This window comes from Sorex fumeus, unplaced genomic scaffold (genome assembly GCF_029834395.1).
Source record: "Sorex fumeus unplaced genomic scaffold, SorFum_2.1 ptg000003l, whole genome shotgun sequence".
NCBI lineage: Eukaryota > Metazoa > Chordata > Mammalia > Eulipotyphla > Soricidae > Sorex > Sorex fumeus.
In genome coordinates this window covers 13,458,527-13,484,195 of record NW_026606060.1, presented here as the reverse complement: position 1 = coordinate 13,484,195, position 25,669 = coordinate 13,458,527, and the positions used below count along the sequence as shown (strand labels likewise).

The window sequence follows — 25,669 nt, the reverse complement described above, 5'->3', positions numbered from 1 at the left end:
TCATACATGGCAGGGATATTGTTGGTGTTATTTATATCGCCGTCTTGTTCTAAGACAAGAATAAGAAAAGGGAATCTCACTAGTTGATTTCTCTCAAGTGTCTGAGAAACCTTAGTGCCCAGACACATTGGTCTTATATGCATCTGTAGAGACATTGCATTAGATGCCAGCAACAAGCTGTGAACCCATGGAAAAAACAGGGTTAATTCACTCCTTTTGAAATTGCAACTCTCACCCTCCTCCCCTTTCTTTAAATGTTTCCTTTGAAAGAAAAGCCATGGTTCACTGCTACTGAAAATTAAAGACAACAGCATAAAGATCAAGGTCCAGGCTTGCAGGAGCAATGACAGAACATTAAAATCACCACTCAGATTTCTCTTTCCTTGAATATTGCCAATGACTACTAATGGAGAGCCAATCCCTGGTATGCACATTCATTCCAAATTGTTTGCATTTGCATCTCTTGGTTCACAAAGTATCAGGACTATAATGAATAAATTTCGGAGATGGCCTTGTATTCAAGCTGAAACAGAAGAGGGGTAGCATATCTGAAGCATATTGTATGTTAGCACCAACCTCATCTATTACAACATGAACAACAAGTACAAATCACAATTATGTAAAAGTAAATTAATAAGGCCTAGATGAGGAGTGATGGATCACTTCTTCCTCCTCCAGGCTTCACTGTTGGGTTCCCCTGCTGCAATAATCTGTAAAATTCAGGTTGTATATTGATAATCAGATCATTACTTCATGAATCCCAGAGTTCCTTCCCATTTGTCGAATTTACATTTTCAAAATGCTTGTTCTTTTTTTTTTTAGGCCACATCCTGTGATGCTCAGGGGATACTTGTGGCCCTGCACTCAGGAATCACTCCTGCAGTGTTCAGAGAACTATATGAGATGTATGTTGGCCATGGGGTGCAAGACAAGCACCCTACCGCTGTACTATCTATCCACCTCCAAATTCTTCCTCTTTTAAAGTTCCATATCTCAATCACATGTTGCCCTGACAACGTGTGTTGCTTTTTTTGAACTCAAATGGTTATAAAAGATATACTCTAGCTTTCCCCCACTGTAGTAAAATATAGGAATGTCAAGGGTGTTTTCTAAGTGTGCAAAGAACTTCTAATCAGCATATACTAAAGAAGACATTTACTAACAGAAACCTATGGATATCACATACACAAAAAAGACGGATCAGAGCACACTATGTAGTCACACGAGTAGCAGACGAATCAGATGTTCCGATAACATGAGTAAAGAGAGAAAGATCAAATGAGTAGCAAAAAACTCTCAGTAAGTTCTTTTGTTTTATCCCCCTTTTTCTGGTTGTTGGCTTCAAAGAAGTATAAAATTAAAACTCATGAAAAACAGCCATATCAACTCGCTGCAGTGACTCAAAAGTTGTCATTTCTATACTCAACTTTGCTGAAACACTTGATTCATGTTGTTCTTATTTAACCTAATTTGCATTGATTTAATCAGTGCTGGTATGCTTTAAATACATAATAAATTGGGATTCTGCAACTTAGATGACTTAGAATAGCTAAATTTCAATAAAGCTCATTTCAATCTGTTAATGTATACGATTCTGCCAAGGGATTTAAAACGTAAAAGAAATGCAAACTTGCCACACTAGGGGTGGGAAAGCTTTAAAGATACCATCCAGATGAAATGATTTACAAGATAATAATGTGAAAAGCAGTGTGTGTGTGTGTGTGTGTATGCATACCTTAATTACAGCCTTGACACATCTACATTTTGAGTAGCATACATAGAGAAAAATTCACATAGAAATGTAGTGCATTTCATTTTATTCTCTTTCCTTCTTGCCTGTGCTCAACTTTTTTCTGCCTCTCTGTACCAGCTCTACAAATCAAGTGACATCCAGAGTGGGACCTCTTCTTGCCCATTTGGCAGGCTTTATCCCTGCTTTGCCAAACTGCCTGCATTAGAGGGATTTTCTTCTTTGCAGTCAGGGGATTGGGTGGCTTTTACTCACAGTCCTTCCTGAATGGCTGGCCAATGTTCACCCCTGCCTGCCCCTCCTTGCTTCCAGCGCTTTAGAGTTTGTGGCTCAGTCGGCCGGCCTGCTGTCAGGAATAATTGTTTTGGCAAGCGAGAAAACCCTTGATGGTGAAAGTATCTGTTCAAGTGTTCCGCAGAACCTCAGAGGTGCCAGGGCAAAACCTGCAGGTGCCCAGTCCCCAGTTAGGAAGTAGGCTCAAGCAACTGTTAAGGATGGCAAAGGAAGAATATCTCTTTGGTGGGGAAAAGGAAAAACAGTCTGCGCCAGTCAATAGCTATGAGATACTGGAAAATCACCTGAAGTCTCTGGGCCTCCCTTACTGTCATATGTAAAATTAAGGGGGTTGATCTTTAAAGGTCTCTTCTTACTTCAAAGAGAGCACCTGATGCCTTGGGCAATTCAGATTTGTTTTGCACCCAATTAAATGATACATCTTAGAGATGAATAACCAGAACAGAGCTCATATGCATACAAAATGAAATGATTCATGCTCCTGTTCCTCTAACTTTTCCTGAAAAGAAGCAAGAGGTACTGGGGACTTAGATTCACCTGATTGGTCTCAGATGCGAAACTCCAACCCAAGTTACTTGCCCAAATTAGATCCAATCTGGGAATGTGGATAATATGTCTCGTTCCCATCAAAAGAAGTGCCCAGGTAGACAATGCCCACTTATTTTCAGTTCTTGTGAGACAAAGAAAATGGGTATTTCACATCCAGATCTCCCCACCAACTCCCTTCACACATTTGTGAAGAGGCAGGCATGAGCACACTGATTTCCATCTTGGTCTCTCTCGGCTTTGAGGATTTTATTTTTTTGGGGGGGTGGGGCAGGTGGTCTGGATGGTGCTCAAGGTTTACTTCCAGTTCTGTGCACTGGGGTCAGTCCTTAGTGGGGCCAGGGGAACCATAAGCTGGCCCAGCAACCTAACATGCAAGTACTGACTATACTCCCCCTCCCCAGCATTAATATTATTTTAAGCAGAGGACCAACAGGTCCCTGAGAACAGTAATGGAGACCCTCTTCAGACCAGTGGGGAGTGGGGAGGAGAGGGGACCTGGGATCCCATCTCTGCAAGATTATAGATGGGGATAATCCGGCAGAAGCTTCTATTCATACCAAAGGGGACACAATTTACTGATGTCTCCAAGCTTAATTCAGGTGTTGTATGGGGATGGGGAGTGGACTTCACAAGGGTTTGGTTGGACTCGTCTCTGCCCTCATTCTCCTGGAGGGAGGGGGCACGTAATTGCAGGCTGCTCTCAGCTCTCGTGACCATAAACAGCACGGAGTTGCTCCTACCCAGGGCTGCAGCAGCATCTTTTTTTTTTTTTTAATCCATTGAGGTCCCCGTAGACATCTATGGAGACTGGTGAAGCCCCAGCGGCATCTCAGACAACACTCCCTGCACACAGACACAGACAGGGCTCTGCCACATGGGTCTCCCACACCAAAGCGGCTGGATTTGGAAGTCTCCCCCTAGCCCCCTCCAACTCTCCTCTACAAGGACCGGCTGGCTGCAGAAAGAAGTCAGTCGGTAAGGGGGGGGGGGGGCGGGGGTGGAATCCTACTCAACCCCCATCCCCGGATTCCCTAAGTCACTGACTGCTTTTCTCTATCCTCTTTCAAGTTCTTTCTCTAAAGCAAAAAGACGGATTTCTCCAGATTCCGATGTATCTGTTACACGTAGACAGCTTCCAAGGGGGAGGTGGGAAGTGCCCCCAAAGAGGGGGGGGAGCGCAGACTAGTTCATTTTCTCACTTGAAATATTTTGTCATGGATGCTGCTACCCCACAAACTCCATCCCATTCCATTTTTTCCTCCTCTTTTCAAACAGGAACCCCCCCCCCCCAAAGCTCACTGTGTGTGTGCGTGAGTGTGTGTGCGTGTGTGTGTGTGTGTGTGTGTGTGTTTTCCTCTCCCCGTTTCGTCAAAGAGCCTAGATCACTTTAGTGGCTGGGGAAAAAAATGAAAAAAAAAATAACGCTGTTTTTTTTCGCCCACCCCCTTCCCAATCTGCCCATGTCTGAGGTGCTCCGGGAAGACGCACAACCGCGAGCAGCTTACGACACTCAGTGAGCAGTGGGTGCCGGTGCAAGCTCGCGCCGCGCGCGCACACACACACACACACACACACACACACACACACACACGCACACACACACGCAGCCCGGCCGGGGGAAGGCGCGGGGCGCCTCTGCCCGCCCGCACGGCCCCGCCAGGCATGAGCGAGCCCGCGCTCCGCAGCCGCCCGGGCCGCGGGGGGCAGGCGGGCTCGGCGGGGGCGCAGGCGGCGGCGGGCACCCGGCCTTTCCCATGACGGGCATCCAGCAGAGCGTCAGATCCCGGGGAGTCGCGAGCCCCGAGTTTGGAGTTGCGTGTGTGTGTTGTGTGTGCTCTTCTTCTTCTTCTTTTTTTTTTTTTCTCCTCCTCGCCACGTCACAGTCCGAACTGCAGAGGGAAAGGACAGCGGCAGGAAGGCGAAGCCCGGGCTCCGGCACGTAGTTGGGAAACTTGAGGGTCCTAGAAGTCGCCTCCCCGCCTCTCCGGCCGCCCTTGCAGCCCGGAGCCGTGCAGCAAAGTGAGACATTGTGCGCCTGCCAGATCCGCCGGCCGCGGACCCGGGCTGCCTCGGAAACACAGAGGGGTCTTCTCTCGCCCTGCATATAATTAGCCTGCACACAAAGGGAGCAGCTGAATGGAGGTTGTCACTCTCTGGAAAAGGGTGGGTAAGACACTTTTTAATTAAATTCTTTCCCGAAGATTTTTTTTTCCTCCCTTTTCTTTGCTGCAGCATCTAACATGGACCAAATCACCATCTCTTTGATCTTTCCCTGGCTGTGAACTTTCTATGCTGCCCAGCTTTCTGCATGCTTAGAGGTGAACGTGTGGCTTCTTCGGGGAGGGGGGGTCTTTCCTGATTTCAATCGATTTATTTGATTTTTGCCCTTTTTCTTTTCCTCCCCCCCTCCCCCGCTCCCCCCTCCCCTCCCACGGAATAAAATATGATGTAGATTTCTGACCGAGCGCTTCCAATGGACATTCTCCAGCCTTTCTGGAAAGATTCTCGCTAATGGATTTCCTGCTGCTCGGTCTCTGTCTATACTGGCTGCTGAGGAGGCCCTCGGGGGTGGTCTTGTGTCTGCTGGGGGCCTGCTTTCAGATGCTGCCCGCCGCCCCCAGCGGGTGTCCGCAGCTGTGCCGGTGCGAGGGGCGGCTGCTGTACTGCGAGGCGCTCAACCTCACCGAGACGCCCCACAACCTGTCCGGCCTGCTGGGCTTGTCCCTGCGCTACAACAGCCTCTCGGAGCTGCGCGCCGGCCAGTTCACGGGGTTAATGCAGCTCACGTGGCTCTATCTGGATCACAATCACATCTGCACGGTGCAGGGGGACGCCTTTCAGAAACTGCGCCGAGTTAAGGAACTCACGCTGAGTTCCAACCAGATCACCCAGCTGGCCAACGGCACCTTCCGCTCCATGCCCAACCTGCGCAGCGTGGACCTGTCCCACAACAGGCTGCAGGCGCTAGCGCCCGACCTCTTCCACGGGCTGCGGAAGCTCACCACGCTGCACATGCGGGCCAACGCCATCCAGTTCGTGCCCGTGCGCATCTTCCAGGACTGCCGCAGCCTCAAGTTTCTCGACATCGGATACAATCAGCTCAAGAGTCTGGCGCGCAACTCCTTCGCCGGCTTGTTCAAGCTCACCGAGCTGCACCTGGAGCACAACGACTTGGTCAAGGTGAACTTCGCCCACTTCCCGCGCCTCGTCTCGCTGCACTCGCTGTGCCTGCGGAGGAACCGGGTGGCCATCGTGGTCAGCTCGCTGGACTGGGTGTGGAACCTGGAGAAGATGGACCTGTCGGGCAACGAGATCGAGTACATGGAGCCGCACGTCTTCGAGACCGTGCCGCACCTGCGCTCCCTGCAGCTGGACTCCAACCGGCTCACGTCCATCGAGCCCCGGATCCTCAACTCCTGGAAGTCGCTCACGAGCATCACCCTGACCGGGAACCTCTGGGACTGCGGGCGCAACGTGTGCGCCCTGGCTTCGTGGCTCAGCAGCTTCCAGGGCCGCTACGATGGGAACTTGCAGTGCGCCAGCCCCGAGTACGCGCAGGGCGAGGACGTCCTGGACGCCGTCTACGCCTTCCACCTGTGCGAGGACGCGGCCGAGCCCACCAGCGGCCACCTGCTCTCGGCGGTCACCAACCGCAGCGACCTGCCCCCCGCCTCCAGCCCCGCCAGCACGCTCGCCGACGGCCGGGAGGGGCAGCTCGACGGCTCGCTCGAGCCCGCCACCGTGGCGCTCCCCGGCAGCGAGCACGCCGAGAACGCCGTGCAGATCCACAAAGTGGTCACGGGCACCATGGCCCTCATCTTCTCCTTCCTCATCGTGGTGCTGGTGCTCTACGTCTCCTGGAAGTGCTTCCCGGCCAGCCTCAGGCAGCTCAGACAGTGCTTTGTCACGCAGCGCAGGAAGCAAAAGCAGAAACAGACCATGCATCAGATGGCTGCCATGTCTGCCCAGGAATACTACGTTGATTACAAACCTAACCACATTGAGGGCGCCCTGGTGATCATCAACGAGTACGGCTCGTGTACCTGCCACCAGCAACCCGCGAGGGAATGCGAGGTCTGACGGGTCCCCGCGGTTCCCAAACCCCGTGCGCTACCAAATAACGCCTGGACTCCAGGCCGGGCCTGGCCGGCGAGCGCCAGGCTGGGGGCTCCTTGTCTGTGTTCTGATATGCTCCTTGACTGAAACTGTAAGGGGATCTCTCCCAGAGACTTGACATTTTAGCTTTATTGTGTCTTAAAAAACAAAAAAACAACAAAAAACGAAATAAAACACAACAAAACACCCCATCCCTCCACCTTCGGGACAGTCTATCTTAAATTTCATATGACAACTCCTTCCTCCCTTTGAAGATCTGTCCATATTCAGGAATCTGAGAGTGTAAAAAAAGGTACCAATCATTGATTTTTTTTTTGTAAACTAAAATGTTTAAAATAAAATAGCATTTACAGTTTTTACAGACTTGTGTAACCTAAATGAATTGTTACCTCTGTTTAGGGAGAAGCAACAGTTAAAATGTTCTTTCCCTGTGGGTGGGGTGAGGGGTGGGGTGTCCAGAGATTAAGGAACAAAATAGACTAGATATTGAGGGCAATAAAATGCCTACCAGATTGATTTCCCCCAAGGGAGGAAGGACTCGGGTTGGGGAGGGGGAAAGAAACAAGCTTTTAGGACTCAGGGCAGAGGTGCCTTGCAAGTAATCACTGAGCATCCTTGCTCCACTTCTAAGGTAGAGAGATGATTGCAAAGGAGTTTCTAAAGACAGTGCTAAACAGTCTGACCTGAGAACAAGAAACATCTTTATGCTTAATGGAACCATCTTTCAAATGGACTGAAAATTTCACCCCCACCCCACCCCCATTCCTCGGGTCCCTGGTTCTCTCTTGCCTTCCGTTCCCCAGACTTTGTAGCATTTGTGTCCGGTTCTCCACTCCCCAGGGGAAAAACAGCTCCCTCTTTCCTTCTCTGTAGTGTGCCTGAGGGGAATAGGGTGGGATCCAAATGTTCAGTGATGAAAGCAGAGTCTAGAGCTCATTGTTAAGACTGCAGCAAGCTTAAGCTGTGGCCACACAAGCCTAGTTACTATGGGGAACGGAAACATTCCTACCTCAGGATCCCTGCTTACAGGGAGATGACTTGCAGCAGGAGAGTTGAGGGGCAGAGGAAATGAAAGAGTGAGGAGGAGGGGAGTGGGGTGGGGGTAGTGGAGAATCAATATTTGATCCTGTGATTGCTTATTACTGGGATGAGAATAATTTGTTAAGCCGGGATAGAAAAGCTTCCTCTTCTCAGATTGCCTTATGGTGCAATGCTTGCTCTCCAACTGTATTGTGTTACCTTTTTTCCTGGTTTGGGATCAGCACCTTTCTGAGGTTTTCAGTTTTATCAGGGAAATTTAGTTTTTGTTTGACTGAACTAAATTAAAGAGTAGTAGCAGTTGGTGGGTAAGGGGAAATGGGAGGAGGGGGAGGAGGAGGAGTTGTTGGATGGGAGGAGTCTTTTACTAGATAACAATTTAAACAAATGTATGATTGAAATAAACTGTCATGGATGGCAGCTAGTGAAAACTGAACCAATGCTTATGTCCGGAAGTCTTTCTCAAACTCAGGTGTTGACTCCTCTGAATGACAATACAGGACTGACATCATTTTACTTTTTCTTTTCTCCTCTTTTTTTATTTAAAAGAGATAAGTCCAAATAGTGGGAGGAGGGATGGGGTTGTGCACCACCGCTTTCTGAAGTGCAAATACCTCTAGCCACCTACCTAAAGGAACAAAATAAGCTGTTTGAAATGTAGAGTAGCATCACCAGGAGGTTTATTAAAGCTGAGTGTTAGTGGGTTTCTCTTCTACCTAGACAGAAACCCACATGCCTAATAATGCTGTTTTGAAGAGTCTTTCCGAAAGAGAAATATTTCGCAAATATCTCTAAATAATAAGATAGGAGAGAGCTTCTCACATAGACACAGACAGACACACAGACAGTCACACACGGGATGGGGGGGCTTTAGAACGCGCACCCCCGCGCACGCGCGCACACACACACATACACACACACACACACACACACACACAACACACACACACACACACACACACTCCTGCAGTTTTATTTTCCTGACCAAGAAACTTCATCATGCTTTCTGTAGAAGTACAACATGACATTACTGACATTCTGCACATAACACCTATTTAGACTATTCATGTTCTAGAAGAGAGAGGCTTTGTTTGATAAATTCAAGAAGGGGGTTCGGATTTTGTCTAAGCATGATCATTTAGGGCTGCCATTTTAAATAGAATATCTCTGGGAAGGCAAGAGGCACATGAACAAGGTTTTCTCAGAGACGTGTCTCTCCTCTAGAACAAATGTCCTTTAAAGAGACCTCTTCTGAAAGATGACATACCATTTTAGGGTGAAATGCTTAAATTGTGACAACTGAAGGAAAGCTTCTTGGATTCACTCACTTAAATTTCTCCATAAGAATGTAATTGGAATTCAGTGCCAAAGCTACTTTGGTTTGTGGCATTAGAGACGGTGTTAGTGTGTTCATAGAGAAGCTTCCATAAGCAAAACCTTTCTGGCAAAAAGAAGAATTGCAGGTGTCCCTCACCCCCACCCCCACCCTAAAATATGAAAAGTGAAAATTGCAGGGTTTCTCACACCAAACTTTAAAAAAAAGTGTCTTCTTCTGTTTTCAACATGTCGTGAGAAAAAGTGAGAGAATAATCAAGCTTTGTTTTATGATGCCCCCCAACGTATGACTAAAAACCACACAAGCAGAGGATCTTAAGTCCACATAAATTTAATAAAAGATGGCTATGAAATAGAATGTGTTGTGAGACCTGAGCAAATGAAGGCCATGGAAAGCTGATTTTACTGTGTATGTGTCTGTGCACACACACGTATGTCAGTATTTGTACTGTGTGTCTTTATAGGCAAGCAAATATGCTTTCTGCACAGAGGAATTTAACTCACATCACTTTATGCTTATGTGCTCCTGCTTTGGGGGCCCTAGTGGCTGGGGAGAAGGAAAGAAAAAGAGAAATCCGTAGTTTTAAGTAAGATTTTGTGTCATCAGAAAAAAATTTCCTCAAATTAATTAAGCTTTAGACTTGTACAAAAATCTTGTTCTGATCAGACCACTGAGCATTTAAAAGAGAATCTAATTTTTTAAAGGTGTAGCACTTTTTTTTTCCATCCCACAGAGGGTGCTAATCTCATTATCCTGTGCTATCTGAAAAGAATTTAAGGCCATAGTTCACATCTCTCCCTGGGCTTCCTGATGGATTAACCCTCCATTTTCAGATCCTTCCCAGCCGATTATAGTTTAGCCTGGTAAAGTGGCTTTTAAAAAATATTTACGTAGAAAAAAAGAAAATCACAACAGCAATCTCTTCTGATGATAAATGGCACTCTCATGCCAGTTTTAGCACCAGTAGTTATTTTAGGTTGTGCAAGAGGAGCAGGTTAAAGGAAACTCAGCAGTTGGCCTTCACCCAGAGAAAAGCAGCGCCTGATGCTCAGACCTAACCATGAGAGGAGAGAATCACAACACACAGCCTTCCAAGACCGCCAGATCCCCCACCGGAAAGAAAAGGTGCTTTCGTTACAAGGAAACTTTTATCTTCCTTCCTTCCTTCCTTCCTTCCTTCCTTCCTTCCTTCCTTCCTTCCTTCCTTCCTTCCTTCCTTCCTCCCTTTGTCCCTTCCTTCTTTCCCTCCTTCCCTCCTTCCCTCCTTCCCTCCTTCCCTCATTCCCTGCCTCCCTCCCTGCCTCCCTCCCTGCCTCCCTCCCTCCCTTTCTTTTTTTCTCCCCCAAATCTCCCCAAGCTCCTCAAAATATGAGTCTCTTACCTTTCCTCCCTGCATTTAGGAAGGCAGACATTCGTTTGACTTAACACCAGCAACACATTTATGAGTATGTGTAAGTAATTAAGAGGGGCAAACACCACTTGTTATTCCTCTAGAGCTTCCAAGCAACTGCACACAGATCACTGGAGGGCTTAAGGGCTGCCTGTGTTTCTGGGTTCTATTAATCCACTTGTCAGCAAGTTTGAGGACTACTTCATTTGGCACAATCATGGAGGAGGGGGCACTGGTGGTTTGCATCCTCTGGGGAAATAAAAGATAGCAGTTGTCCCCACACCTGCCCCTCTCTCCTGTAACACATTACAGAAAGATCTGGATTTATATCTTTTGTACAATGGATATTAAAACACTTTAGGGTGCTCAAGGTAAACAACAAATCTCTCTTCTAGGTGGGTGGTTGTGCTGCTTCATTTGGGTTGGCCACGAATGGAATGATGAAAACAAGAAATTTGAAATATGACTATGAGTGAGGTACCTGAAAAATATTTTGTGAATTTAGATAAGTACATACATGCATGCATGCAAAAATATTCACAGAAAATATATGCAGTTACATATATGTATATATTAATGTACTTGGCACTATTTTGACCATTTATATAGAAAATGAGACTGACACTCACATTTTACCCCCAGTGTATGTGCATATAACACACATATACATGCATATAACAACATACATGATCACGCTATCTTCCTCACCTTAAGGACCCTTCTACTTTTCTATGATCAGATTTTTCCTCAAGAAAGGATGTTTTCAAATCAGATGTAATGAAGGTGGATATGGCATGACCTATGGTATTTTCAAGGCACTGTTTATTTGGCAGATGGGTAAGTGGGAGGGCATCTGGGTGCATTTTTCCATAGAAGAATGTACACCTACTCTCTCAGGGTTAAGATACAGTTAAGGGCAAGGCATTCTTTTGAGAGCATTTTCCTAACTACTGCACTTCACCTCAGAACAAGGACATATGTCTCTATTAAAAATTACTCTAGGACCAGGGAGATAAATCAACGAGCAAAAATGCTTGTTTTGCATGTAGTAGTCCCAGATTTGATTCCTGGCACCACATGGTTTTCCTGGCACCATCCAGAGTAGCCCCCAAGCACCACTTGATGTAACCCCTAAAGGAACAAACAAAAATAAGACTCTACTCTGCTTTCCCTCCAGAGAATTAAGGGGATGAAATATTTACTCCTGACTATGCACTATCTTCGGTTCTTCTACTGAGACACCATTTCTGAAGGTTTTAATTTTTTTTCTCAAAGTGAAGGAATTAGTTGCTTATTCTTTTGGTAAGAAATGTAAAGGCTATGGAGAAAATACAATCTATGGAGGGTGATGTGGTTTGTGAACGTTTACTGAAATTGTAGCATGTGAGAAAAATATTAGGGACATGCCTTTGCCTGAAAAACCCGGTATTTGGAGGGGTTAAACACTTTGTGCAAAGTCACACAGTTGCAATCAATGCTGGCATTCCATCCAGTAGAACTGCACCCAGTATTATTCTTTGAATGACTGTTCCCTCTACTCTGCAAACAGCTTAGGACTGAGCTGGGCACAGGGTTCCTGGGCATACTTTGGTGAGTGCAATGCTTGACAAGGGAATCTTCATCATGACATTATTTCCCCTTGTGTCTGCTATTTGGGTAATGTAGGGCTCTGCTGAAAGTAAGCGCTTCTTCCAGGTTTGCGGAAGCAAAGGTGTCCGGACCCCATCCAGTTCACCCCAAACTGGAGTGCTATTGGCATCTACTAAACAGAGATTGCAAGTCCCGCTAAACATCCTACAATGCTTGGGAAAGTCACCACTGAAAAATGATTAGGCCTTGAATATTAAGAGCACTGAGACTGAGAGACTGCTGCATGGAATGAAATAATGGGGTAGTCTTATTTCTACTGAACCTGGTCTTTATGATCAATTTGACTTAGCCTCACATAGATCTATTCCAGAGGTTCTCAAGCTTCTTGTTTGGATCACCTGGAAAGCCTTTAAATTCCTCAAGTCCTGTGGCCAGGGAGATATTAGAGGGCTAAGACACTTGCCTTGCATGCTGACCATCCATGTTTTATCTCAGACACCACACATGGCCCACCAGACACCAACAGAGGTCACTCCCAAGCATAGAGCTGGAAGCAGACCCTGGACACCATGGGATAAGCCTCCTCAAAATAAATACAGATTTTTTTAAAAAGTGTTAATGTTTTTCTAGTATTCCCAATATTATACCTTACAATAAGACCACAAGGATGACAGTTAGAAATCCAAATTCATTGTTTTTAAATTATCTGCATTGATTCCAATGTATAATCAACCTTGAGAAACACGGATATAGCCCCTTTAACCTTTCCATCCCGTGCCAAGAAACTAAGAAGTCTAAATAGTGTAAAACCCTTAGGATCTTTGTTAATCAGCAAGAGGACTTGTACTTAGCACATGTTTCTCTAAGAACACATGGACAAACTTGAATTAACTAGGGCAAAACTTGTGAGAACCTTCCAATTGACCCACCTTTCCATTAGAAATACTTATTTAGGAAACATGGGGAGGGCGGGAATCTTGTTACCAGTGGACATTTAACTAATGGGGAGGAAAACAAGAAGGTTGATATTCCTCCTAGGTGTTCTGACAGTCTGAACAAAGTTCGCTTACCTCTCTATAATTGCCCGCCAGGGGAATCTAGAAGGTCTCTGAGTGAGTTTTCATTTCAAAATTCAATATGCTTAGTCGAGTGAATAGGGTGGACATATTAATCAGGGAAATTATCTCAGACATTAGAAATAAGGCAGTTTTTTTATCTGTTTTTTTCCTTTGGTTTGGGGGACACAGCTGATGGTGCTCAGGGGATATGCCTGACTCTGTGCTCAGGAGTCATTCCTAGTTCTCAGGGACATCCTGTTTACAGTGGATATTTAATTAACAGGGAGGAAAATAAGAGGGTCCTGGGGATTGAACTAGGGTCAGTCATACACCAAGGCAAGTACCTTGACCCCTTATAATCTTTCTGGTCCCCACACACGACAGTTGAAGAGTGCAGACATCGCAAATTCAATTTCATCTGGTATCTGGCAAGCAACAGAGGTGACTGAGATTCATGTGGGGATGAGATGACATGAACTCATGAGTGCTTTGGAAGAAAGTCTAGACATTGCGAGATGTGGCATTTAGACCAAGTCTCTTACTTGCATGCCTAGGCTAATCTTCAATGAGCCTTTGTATTTTGCCTTAAGGAGGATTCACTCAAGAATTCCCTATGAACCCTTACTATCTGGGCTTCTATTTCACCATCTTTCTCAATAATAAAACATGGAACAAAAATGGTTTTCAACTAGTACCACTTAGCCAGAAAATGCAAAGTCCTCTGCACTCCCATTTTCCAGATACTGTGATTCATCAGGTTTGCCTGCTAATGAGACGAGATACATACAATATCAGGGAGGATAAAATGCTCCTCAGGGCGGTGGGTAAAGATGCTGCAAAACACGAGAAAGCACTGGCTTATGTGTGAAGGAGAGTTTTTTTTTTTATTTTTCTAATATGCAGAAAGAAATGAAAGGAAATCCTAGAGATGACACGCTCAACACCCACATGTGAGAGAAATAGAGAGGGAAGCCATAAGGAGGCTCCAGAAAAGTAAAATAATAATAATAATAATAATAATAATAAGAAGAAGAAGAAGAAGAAGAAGAAGAAGAAGGAGAAGAAGAAGAAGAAAGAGAAGAAGAAGAAGAAGAAGAAGAAAGAAAGAAGAAAGTCAAGTGGAGAGGAGGCAGGGGAGAGGAACAGAACACTATTTCATCAGGATTCTTAAAATTACTATATTTTAAGTAAGTGGTTGCAATGTATAGTAGGGGTTCAGAACACTTTGGTGAAATAAGAGGAGGTATACAGTGAAAGAAAGAACAACATTTGGAGGCAACAAAAGATAAGCTTGTGGGGGGAGGGCAAATAAGTGTGAAAAGAGAAAGGGCAAGACAGGAGAAAGTTTTGAGATGGTGCTTTTGATTGTGCAAATAATCTAAAGAAACTGTGATATACCCACTGACTACTGGACCCTTCTTCATCATTTCTTCCTGCACTACTGAGTTGGTTATTTGCTTTTGCTCAGAATAATGTTGAAAAATATCATCTTTTCCATCTACTTTCTGCGGGAAAGTATTGTCTAGCTCTATCTTTCACTTTCTCAGCTAGGGAAATGATGTTCAACTGTCTGTCCTGGGGAGTTTTAACAAACACTGGATTCCTCGCTGAGAGAGACTTCGACTTAATTGTCATGGAGGATGGTGCTGACAAGGAGTGTGTGTGTGTGTGTGTGTGTGTGTGTGTGTGTGTGTGTGTGTGTGTAAGGGGGAAAGGGGGAAGCAGGAAGGTTAGGTGGGGATTGAAAGTGCCTCCTGAAAGCAAGGTATTCACTTTACCAAGACACTCCTCTAGCTGCTAAAAAGACTTTGGAAAGCTTCCCAAGTGATTTCCAAGTTCAAACCAGGAGAAGTACAGAGCCAGAACGACGCAAGGATTTCTACATGTCTGTTCATCACTCTGAAGAATGCACAGTGTGACCACAGCTCTTTCAGATGCACAGAAGCCTGCTAGAAGGGTGACTCTGCTCAGCCACGTGGCCATAGTGTTCCCACCTCATGAGAAAGCATGAGACAGCAGCACCAAGACAGCCACGACTGAGCTATATTTCTGAGCACTTATAGGCTCACAAAGTGCTGTTTCAATGATGATATTTATGTGGAAGCTCTCAACAGTTCCACTAGGCATAAACAATCTTATTTCACTTCTCAAATAAGTCCCAAGCCAGAAGAGATGCCACTGTTTTTCCATGGTTAATGCCAGACCAGTCACTAAGAACTGTTAGTGGTAAACTCTCCCACCTCTTCTTTTGTTATATCAGATCAGTTGTTATTATTATTACGCAGCACTGGGCCTGCCCAGATCACAAAGGCCAGTAAGCCTTCTAGAAGCATCTTGAAGGCCATCTTGTAGATGTCTCTTTCTTCTCTTCCTCTAGAATCTTTCTGGGGTGAAGTTAGGCATTATAGCCTGAAGCTGCCCTTCCTTCTGTTTCCTCCACAGGCTGCCACATTCCTGACACTCTTTTCTTTGTCACAGGAATCTCCTTGATGGCTCAGAGATACCCAGATCAATGCAAACTTTCCCCCCAAACTTCCCTAGCACCAAACATGTTTTCGTTCTAGTCAGCACACTGTCATCTACTCACTTCTCTGCCACCAAATCTCTAAAGAATTGCAAACTAAATCTTCAGAGGAAATTGATGAATGGATGGTGATAACAATTCTTCCCAGACACTTCTGCAGCTTAAATAAGGATCTTAGGGGGAAATAACCTAAAGCAATTGCTCTAATGCTAACATTTCAAGCACGGAAACAGCTGGGTGATGTGTGTTTGGATAGGAGATTCTTCCTTGTTTCCCTCAAATGAAACAACACAGGCCATTGCTCATGAATAAGACCAGATCTGTCAACATTTTCTAGAGCTTAAAATAAAGCCCATGTAAGAACAGAATCTTCCAGGATATTTTATCTCCTTAAACCAAAGTCCTCTTTAAAATATCATGTATGATTAGGTGTTCACCTTCAGTATGTTTATCTACAATTAAGAAGTTTTGATATTGCAAACTATGTGCCGGGAGGAACTTGCTCTCGGAGATATTGTGGCAGCTGGGATAAGTGAGAAGGCTCTATCCGTGGCAGGCGAGAGCTGGATTAGTCAGCCACAGAAAGGTCTGAAAAAGCCAAGTTACACACAATTAATGAAACAATGCAGCAATCTGTCTTCAGCTGGCCAAAGCAATCCTGTCATTTGTCCCTCAGCTGCAACACAAGCACCGGCTCAGATTTTCGTCTCCCTGTCTCTGTGCCAGAGTCACTGTGTTTGCAATGAAATCTATATTTCCTCGCAACCAAGTCTGTGTGCATGCACGTTTGTGTGCATGTTCGTGAGCAAGCCAAAGACAGAAAATAGCATTGTTTTAAAAATGGCCCTTTTTGGAATTCAAGCTCAGCCTCACTTTTTGCTTGCTGTCTGGGTCATTTGTTTCTCATATTGATCCTCTTATGCACATTATTTCCAAAGTCATAAGAGTCCAAAAGCACAAAGGTACAGAAATCATTTAATGAGATCAAATCTTATAGGGGCAAACACTCTGGGGAGAGGAGGGGAAATTGTTGTAACAAATTGCCGCTAAGGAGAGTTTGAATTTTTCTTTCACTCACATCCTGTCAGATAATATTAGTCATCTGACAGTTCATTCCATCAAAATAGCACATTATTTCTCACTCAGGGATTACATAAATAAGTGATGAATAAACAACAGAACAAGTAACCATAAAGGTGAAACATCAACGGGTAGGCTGCACCCAGGAACTGGGTTCACCAGGATCAACATGTTTGTGCAGAAGCTTGACGCCATGTCTGTGTATGAAAGGAAACCAGTTCCCATCGAGCATTACTACATATGTACTTCCTAGGTTCTTGTGAACTGCTCCATCCTTAACTCTTGGTCATTTAGTCCTTCCACACGTAGAGAAGGACACTATACAGATAACACAGGCTGAGATTAAATGACTTGCCTGATTTCACTTATTAATCACTTATCAGAGTAGGGTTTGTCAAACAGAGGTGATGTGATATTTGGGTCAAACTCTGGCTGAGTGACTTAGGCAGGTGATTTAACATTTTTTCTTCTTCCTCTTTTTTGGGAAGTTTTGGGTCACACTTGGTAATGCTGAGAGTTTCCTCCTGGATCTGTGCTCTGGAATCAGTCCAGATGACACTGTGGTGGGGATGGGGGCATATTGGATGCTTGGGATCAAATCTAGGTCAGCACACTTAAGGCAAGGCTTTACCAGCTATCCTATTTCTCTGGCCACACACGAATAAAATGAATCTTTATCTATAAAAGTACAGATAGATTTGTGATAAAAAATTAGTAAGCCATTGAGAATTAAAATGGAGCGATAGCACAGCGGGTAGGGCGCCAGCCTTACAAGCGGCCAACATGGCCGACCCGAGTTCGATTCCTCCGCCCCTCTCGGAGAGCCCGGCAAGCTACCGAGAGTATTCGATATGCCAGACACAGTAACAACAAAGTCTCCAATGGAGACGTTACTGGGCCCGCTCGAGCAAATCGACGATCAACGGGAGGGCCTTTACCTTTACCTTTATAAAAGTGCTTAGAAAAGTGCTGGTGTGTGGTAAGTGCCAGAAAAGTGTTTTATTTTTGTTTTTAATAAAACACAAACAAGGTCACACAACCAGTGAGGGTTTAAGAAGAACAGGGCTATTATATTGTAAAGTCAGACTAACACTGTTTCTCTCCCTGATAGAATGACATATTTTTAAAAAAAAAAAAGGTAAATAAATAGACCAAAATTCTTGAATGCAATGGGTTTGAATGAGCAGGTAGTAGAAAGGCAGAGAGTAGAGTCTGGAGGTACCATAGAAACATGTAGGTTTCCATTTTCAGTTTGAAAATGGCTTAAGCCATGGTCTCTACACTTGGGTTTGAGTAATTTGTTCTGGTTCTTAAATACTCGGCTCTGCCACTGAGACCGGGCATTCCTGGTGAATGGACTCCACCACCAGGATATGTAGTCACACACCCACACATCCATGTACAACGCATACAGGCTTGGGCGCCAGCTGCCACACAAACTGATGGCTCTTAACTAGCATGAGGAAACATTGTTCGCTTGGGGTTCTGGCGATACAGAAGAACTCATTCCACCTCTGAGCTATTTACTATCAGTAGTCAATTCCTTACGGTATAAAGCAAGCACACAGCTTGCTATTATTATCCAGCTCCCAGACTCTTATTTAATATTGGCAATATTAAATCATACAGGCCCCCGGGACACTAGGCATGCATCTTCAGCTGTTACAGATTTGCTACTGTTTATTTAAAGATAATTTTCTCTGTGTACCAACAGCCACGGTTTGGTGCTGCTTAAGAAAATGTAACCAGTGGAGAATGCAGCTGAGATGGACTCTTTTGGGGGGAGGTGCTCATAGATCAAGAGGCAAATGCCAAGCTTCAGCGTTGCTACTAATTTGCTGGTGGCTCTTGGGCTGGCCAAGCTACTGCTTGGAACTTTTTAAAAAAAATGTAACCATGATTTCCAATTTTCTAGTTTTTCCGGTGTGGAAAGAAGAGTGTGCAGCAAGGAAGGACAAAAAAGAAAGAATAAATCCCAACGTATCTCTGCTGTTAATTTTCCAAGAAGCTGTGCATTTTTCAATTTTTCCAAAGAACTGTTTTCCCACTATTCTGTCCTACCCTAAACCACACACATGCACACACACACACACACACACACACACAGAGAGAGGCTTGTTGGTTAGAGGGAAAATTCTATTTCACAACTAGGGACTTAAATATGCTAAAAGGTAAGCATATACCCAAACAGAATATTCCTCAAGGTTCACTCAAAGAATGGTTAAAGAATGCTCCTCTCCAGGTTCTGATAAGAATATTGGCAACATCTCAGCTCAAGTGAAAATTCAACATATAAATATACACTATCAGAGATTGCTGAGAAATCGAGGACCAACTTTATTGAGGAAATTAGAACACTGAGGGCTGACTTCAGTGCTTTGCATCTTTGCTCACTATTTTCTTTCACCCCTCTTTCCTTACTTTCTCCTTTCTTTCCTTCTTTCTTCCTCCTCCTCCTCCTCTTTATCATTTTTTCTTTTCTTGCTTTTAGATCATACTCCATGGTACTCAGGACTTATTCCAGACTGTGTGCTCAGGGATCACTCCTGGCAGTGCTCATGGGGCTATATAGGGTTCCTTTGTTGGCCGCATGTAACACAAACACCCTACCAACAGTACTATGAACAAATACTATCTCTAGCCTCCATTTTTCATTCTTTTCAAAACTTATCTTACTTGTTCATAGGTAGAACCAATGGTATACATTCCCACTGGAGACAAGATAGAAGAGAATGGGTAAAAGCTGTTTTTTGAGGATGCAGAAAATAGCCATTTTTTGTATGTATAAAGCACAGGAAGATATGAGAGTATAGTATTTGGTAAACAAGTGATATATGATATAAAATTTCAGTGGAGAGTTGGGGGAAACTATCTTAAAATATATTTAGGGAAATATAATTTTTAAAGGTTTGATAAATGTTCTTGAAAAAACATCATTGTCACTGTCACTGTCCTCCCATTGTTCATTGATTTTCTTGCCCGGGCACAAGTAACGTCTCCATTGTGAGACTTGTTACTGTTTTTGGCATATCGAATACGTCATGGGTAGCTTGCCAGCCTTTGCAGGGTGGGCAGAATACTCTCAGTAGCTTGCCAGGCTCTCTGAGAGGGGCGGAGGAATCAAAGCCAGGTTGGCCGCATGCAAGGCAAAAGCCCTACCTGCTATGCTTTCGCTCTGGCTCCTTGAAAAAACATAATGTAAAAAATGTTTGATAAACTGAGGTAGATAATGATTAATATGGGGAAGTCTCATGGTAGGTCACTAATGGGGAGACTAAGAAGGTCAAAGACATTAGGGGTTTTAAGATACTCAGGGGCCGGAGAGATAGTACAGTGGGGAAGGCATTTGCCTTGCACATGACTGACCCAGGTTCGATCCCTGGCATCACATATGGTCCCTGGAGCACTGCCAGGAGTGATTCCTGAGTGCAGAGCCAGGAGTAACCCCTGAGTAGTGCCAGGTGTGTCCCAAAAAGTATATATATATGTATATATATATACATGTATCTATATGTATATATAATATACATATAGGTACATATGTATATGTGTATATATACACATATATGTATACATTACTGAAACTTGGAATTCAGGATTTTGGAATAGCTAACATTTCATCTGAAGAACTGGTCTTCTCAGTCCCTACTGTATTCACCCCCTCCCAGGAGTATTTTTTTTAATTTATTTTTATTTTTTTATTTTTTATTAGTGAAACGCCATGAGGTACAGTTGTAGACTTACAAACTTTCATGGCTTGGGTTTCAGTTACACAATGATCGAGTACCCATCCCTTCACCAGTGCCCTAAAGGAAAGAGTGAGCAAAAGGGAATGCCAGAATTGTCTTGACTTGGAGATTCCGTGATGAAATTGTTGGGGGCGGGGGGACCCCGAGTAGGTATGAACTGCATAGAGCCAAGGTCGCGGCTCTGCCTGAGTGAGATAAATCACCACCTCTTTGGACTTCCATTCTCTTGTCTAGAAACTTCAGGAAATAATCCCTATGCAGTTTATTTCACAAGGCTCTGGTCAAGATCAAAGGAGATAATATAACTGACAACTTCAAATGCTGTGAGGTACCTCGCAGGAACTTGATTCAGAGCAGTGACTAACACGGGGATTTTGGGGGAAGAGTTTGAAGTATGTAGCCACTAAAGTTGTGCTGTGTGGGTGGCCACAGGGTCCTCTCAACAGCACATATGCCACAGGGAAGCAACTAGGCTGTTGAGTCTTTAAAAGAAAGACCCTTGCTTCCCTTTGCCACTCATAGGCACAGAATCTAACCAAAGTGGCCTTTGCCTGCATCATTATTTCAGCTCCAAGAGACTCAGTGTCCTTACCTCCGCCAAACGAACAGACCAAATGGCTGTGTTAAGATTCTTGGGGACTTGATGAGAGACCATGTACCCCGTGTCAACCGCATTGCTGAACAATAGCAGATTTTCAAACAATGCTAGTTCCCACCTCACGAGATCAAAGCATAGGTGTGCAATGTGTTCATACAAATAGACAAATAGGGACTTGAAAGGAGTTCTGAACCAGCAGTTACAAGAAACGGATTCTGAGAAGTGATTGTAAGAAGCTAATTCAAAGAAAACACTCCATTAGTCCTATAAAGGAGGAGGTCCCGGGTTCAACACCCAGGTAACCTCCTAAGCACTGTGGGGAGTGATGCTTGAGCACAGCACCAAGAGTAGTCCCTGATCATAGATCGGTGTTGGCCCCCACAACTGTAGCACTGTAGCACTGTCCTCCAGTTATTCATCGATTTGCTCGAGTGGACACCAGTAATGTCTCCATTGTTAGACTTGTTCTTACTGTTTTTGGCATATTGAATATATCATGGGTATCTTGCCAGGCTCTGCCATGCTGGCGGGATACTCTTGATAGCTTGCCGGGCTCTCCAAGAGGGACTGAGGAATCCAACCTGGTCAGCCGTGTGCAAAGCAAACGCTCTACCCGCTGCACTATCCCTCCAACCCCTACAACTAAAAAATAAAATAATATAGCAGTTATCTCCACAGAGGGAAAAACTGGCATATATATTAGCAACTGTGGGGGAAAAAATGGCACCTTCATTTAGTCAGCTGATTAGAATGCACAGCTAAGTGCAAGCCAGCAAAGATCGCCTTGGGTCACTGACTTGTCCCCCTTGGAATATAGTGATTCTCTCAAGTCCTGTCAACAGATTATATCCTGAGCCCCCTTTCCTTCGGCTCAGCTCTCACCAGCAAGGAATAGGTGCTTGTCAGACCTGAAGTCTTAAATTTAGTCTTCTGAGAAAAAAAGGGGGGATGTGGGGGTGGGGGAAGAGAAGTCTTGCTTGGTATAATCACTCACTGCAGCAAAAAGCTCGCGACACAAGTACGTGGGTTTAGTTCTGGAGCCGTCACCCACAGGCTACCAGCTCGGGTCTCTACCAAGTCTGTCAGCAGGTGAGACCCAGCCCTACAACTGCTCCGCTTGGCTTTTGCAGCAAAATCCGGCAAGGAATTCAGCAGTGAATAGTCTGCTGGGCTCCTCTGGCTTTTCCAGAGCTAACAACCCCGCCCCTCCCCCGCCCCGCTCCCCCCAAACTGGGATAAAAGCAGATGGGAGAGAGGGAAAGGATCTGTTGTGTTTTTATTTTTCACCAGGCTCAGCTCTTTGGGAAAAAAAGAAAAGAAGAATCTCACTCGGATTTGGTGCCCTGCCAAGCTTCCTCCCTCCCTGGCTAGTCCGAGCACTCCACCGTCTGTGCAGACCGCATAACAGCAATTTCTGGAAACACACTGAAAATTCTGGGCCGGTTCATAGGCAGACGAGTCCTTAGGAGTCAGGGGTGTCTGAGTGGGAGGGTTTTGGAGATTCTGTATTTCACCTGTAATTTTTGAAGAATAGAAACAAAAACAAAAACCTGCCCACGCTTTGAAGCACATCAGTTATCAACGGCTTCGGAATGTACGACGGGACTCAAGGTACGCTCTCCCCAGAGAAATTTCTGAAACTTCTCTGTAGTTCAATGCTTCCCTGACAGTTTGACTCAGATTACAGCTGTGGTAAATATTAAAGACTGTTAATAAAAATGAGATAAAACATCTCGGGATCTTTTTGTTCTCCCAATTTTGCCCTGCTCACTACTAAAGTTTATCTTGACAGAAAATTTACTTCTCTGATCCACATCATTTCCCAAAGCAATTTTCCAACAGCAAACATAAATTTGTGGCGACCACAGAGAGGTGTGCAGTGCCTGTACTCAGAAAGATGCCAGGCTTCAGCTGTTTATCTGGCTTTCGGGTAAATACCTCACTTGGGATATTTTCAGCTGGGTCTGTGGGCAGAACCAAAGGGAGAGAGGTTTGTAAGCTTTCAGATTCCCTTCATCCAGAGATGTGGCCAAGGTGGTCTCAGTCACAAAGTCAGTCCTTGAGAAGGTAATGAAGTAATTAACTAGGAAAGCACTTCCCTGAGCCACGGAGCTATATTCTTGAATGGTCTCTGCTCTAGCTACATGCAATACCTTTACATTGATCTGTACTCTAGCCTCATGCACAGAACACAATCATATTCAATAAGGGGTGTGTGTTAGACACACACATTGAATAATTCTTTTTCTTGTTGTTTGCTTTGTTTTTGACCCTAAGGGCTCTATAAACTATGGGGAATGACCAGGTGTTGGAATACAGTGGTCCCCAAGATGAAGCCCCATTCCATCATATACCCGTTATAAAGGAATGTTACATATGGTTAACTTTTATGGTGTGGAGACAATATCAATGCATGTAAAAACATTTTGCTTATGGTGGGTACATGGAGAATACTTAATTAAATTAAAAATATCCTCAGTATTATCATCATCATAATCATCTTTCCGTACCAAACACAACTATGCCAATGAAATATGTCTTGATTATGCATATAATAATATTTTAAGTTTTTTCCTTTGCGACTAAAGCAGAATCCAGTCTATGGAAACAATTAGATTAATTTTGCATGAAACAATGTATGTGATAGCATTTTCCAAGTTACATAGGCTGATGAAAACCTAAGGCTCCACAGATATCCTTCTGATGTTCCCAAACTAATCCACAGATGAGCTGAAGTCATTTTGATCTACCACCTTATATCCATCACATATATTTTTGTTCTGTTTGTTTGTGGTCATACCTGTTGGTGTCCTGGTATTACTCCTAGCTCTATGCTTGTGTGTGTGTGTGTGTGTGTGTGTGTGTGTGTGTGCATGTGTGTGTGTTTGCATGTAGGAGGCAGAAGCCACCATTGCTTCCATTAGCATTATAGAGACCATGCGATGCCTGGTATCAAACTTAGGCTCCTCCATGCAAAGCATGCACTTCAATCCTTTGAGCTATCACCTCAGTCCTGTTCATGACTGTATCATTCTCTCCTTTTTTACTAATACAAGATTTCAGGGCAACATTGACACACCATTCAATTGAACTGTTTGCTTTTATCTTGGTTTGGGGGCCACATTCATTGATAGTCAGGCTTATTACTGGATCTGTATTTAGGGATCATTCTTGTCAATGCTTGGGGGTTCATATAGGGGTGCAGGGAATAAAACATAGTATAGCCACACATAAGGCAAGCATAATATATCTACTATCTCTCGCCACAAAACCAATAAAATCTTTCCCAGTGCTCACTGTGGTTCTAGCACTCATTAGCAAAATGTTAGAACATTCATTGTTCTTAACACCATGTCTGGACAGCCCCAGATAATCTCTCATCTCTCTCTCCCTCTCTCCCTCTGTCTCTTTCTCTATCAATTCTAGTTTCTTTTTCTCTCCATTATTTTGATTGTCAATGTTACTAATTTGCTCATGTGCCAGGTAAAAATATTTTGCATCCATTAAACATTATTCACAACCAAGGTAAAGTTCATTTGTATCATTTTTATTTAGCTAGATTCTAGGCACATGGGGAAGTACAGAGAGAGAAAAAATATAGCTGTTCTCTCAACAGTTTCTAGACTAATAAAATAGGAACACAGTCTGCACATAGGATGACAACTCAAAGTGGAAAGGAATGCATTCTATAGCACGCATGTGTCACAGTCCTATGAAGACTGAGCAGAAAAAAAAATCACAGATTGGAAAGGATTGTGAACAGAGCTTCATAAAGAGGATGGGTTATGCATTACATCCAAGTTGATGGGTAGAATTTGCCAGGCAGAATGGACAGAAAAGGTCTCTTAAGGGAAAAATATATCCATAATGTGTGATAGTTAGAGACAGAGAAATAAAGGAAAACACTGACCAGATGCATTGGCAAGGTGCTCACGAGCACGTCAGGACTGGTTTTACATAAGCTGATAATCAAACAGAACAACCTAGAATCTAATTTTCTTCCATTTCAATAAGGAATGAATTCTATTTACCAGAAGATGGCTGAGAATGTAAGCAACCACCTACTCTCCTTCTCCTCTACTCACTACTAAATAGTCAGCATGATCTAGAGAGATGTTTCCTAAGGTTTCCTGAGGGCAGGTTTTGCAAAAACCATGCCCTAGGTTATTTGAAAGAAGTTGCTGGAGCATGTAGAACAGAGTCAGGTTTTAGAATAATGTTTTCTGAGATTGGAAGAGTAAAGTGAAGCAACCTGTGGCATACGATCTGGGGTGGTGTGGGTCCCACAGAAACACAAGATGTACAGCTTCTAAAAAACTGACCACGGGTACCAGGGGGCCCAGTTCTGGACTTCAATGACAAATCACAGTAAGAAATAGTTGTTCCCACTTCTGAGGGAATGATAATCCAGTAAATGTAGCTCCAATCGTCTAAGCTACAATGTGATTGCGAACCACAGATTATTATGAGGCATCAGAGAGCGGAGTGCATTGTCCAGATTGGTTTGTATGGGGAGGCTGGAGAGAGAACAGAGCGGGAGGGTGCTTGCCTCGCACATGGCTGACCTGGGTTTGCCCTCCAGCATCCCATATGGTCC

The 25,669-nt window shown here is 44.3% G+C and overlaps 2 protein-coding genes across 6 annotated transcripts in view; one reads left to right on the top strand and one right to left on the bottom strand.

Moving 5' to 3' along the window:
- The window catches only part of CTNNA2 (catenin alpha 2), a 1,325,246-nt gene that overhangs the window by 413,042 nt on the left and 886,535 nt on the right, over positions 1–25,669 (bottom strand). The gene's annotated exons all lie outside the window — the stretch shown is intronic.
- LRRTM1 (leucine rich repeat transmembrane neuronal 1) lies at positions 4,197–7,072 on the top strand. 2 transcript variants are annotated; one of them, XM_056119765.1, is made up of 2 exons: positions 4,197–4,756; positions 5,046–7,072. In XM_056119765.1, the coding sequence occupies exon 2, from the start codon at positions 5,105–5,107 to the stop codon at positions 6,671–6,673; it is 1,569 nt and encodes a 522-aa protein (XP_055975740.1). In that variant the 5' UTR covers positions 4,197–4,756; positions 5,046–5,104; the 3' UTR covers positions 6,674–7,072. The 2 variants fall into 2 exon arrangements, with proteins under 2 accessions (XP_055975740.1, XP_055975749.1); XM_056119774.1 differs by having other exon boundaries at positions 4,197–4,760.

What these genes read in the sequence shown, in the direction of transcription:
- LRRTM1 (XM_056119765.1), top strand. Translation starts at nt 5,105, where the DNA reads ATGGATTTCCTGCTGCTCGGTCTCTGTCTATACTGGCTGCTGAGGAGG.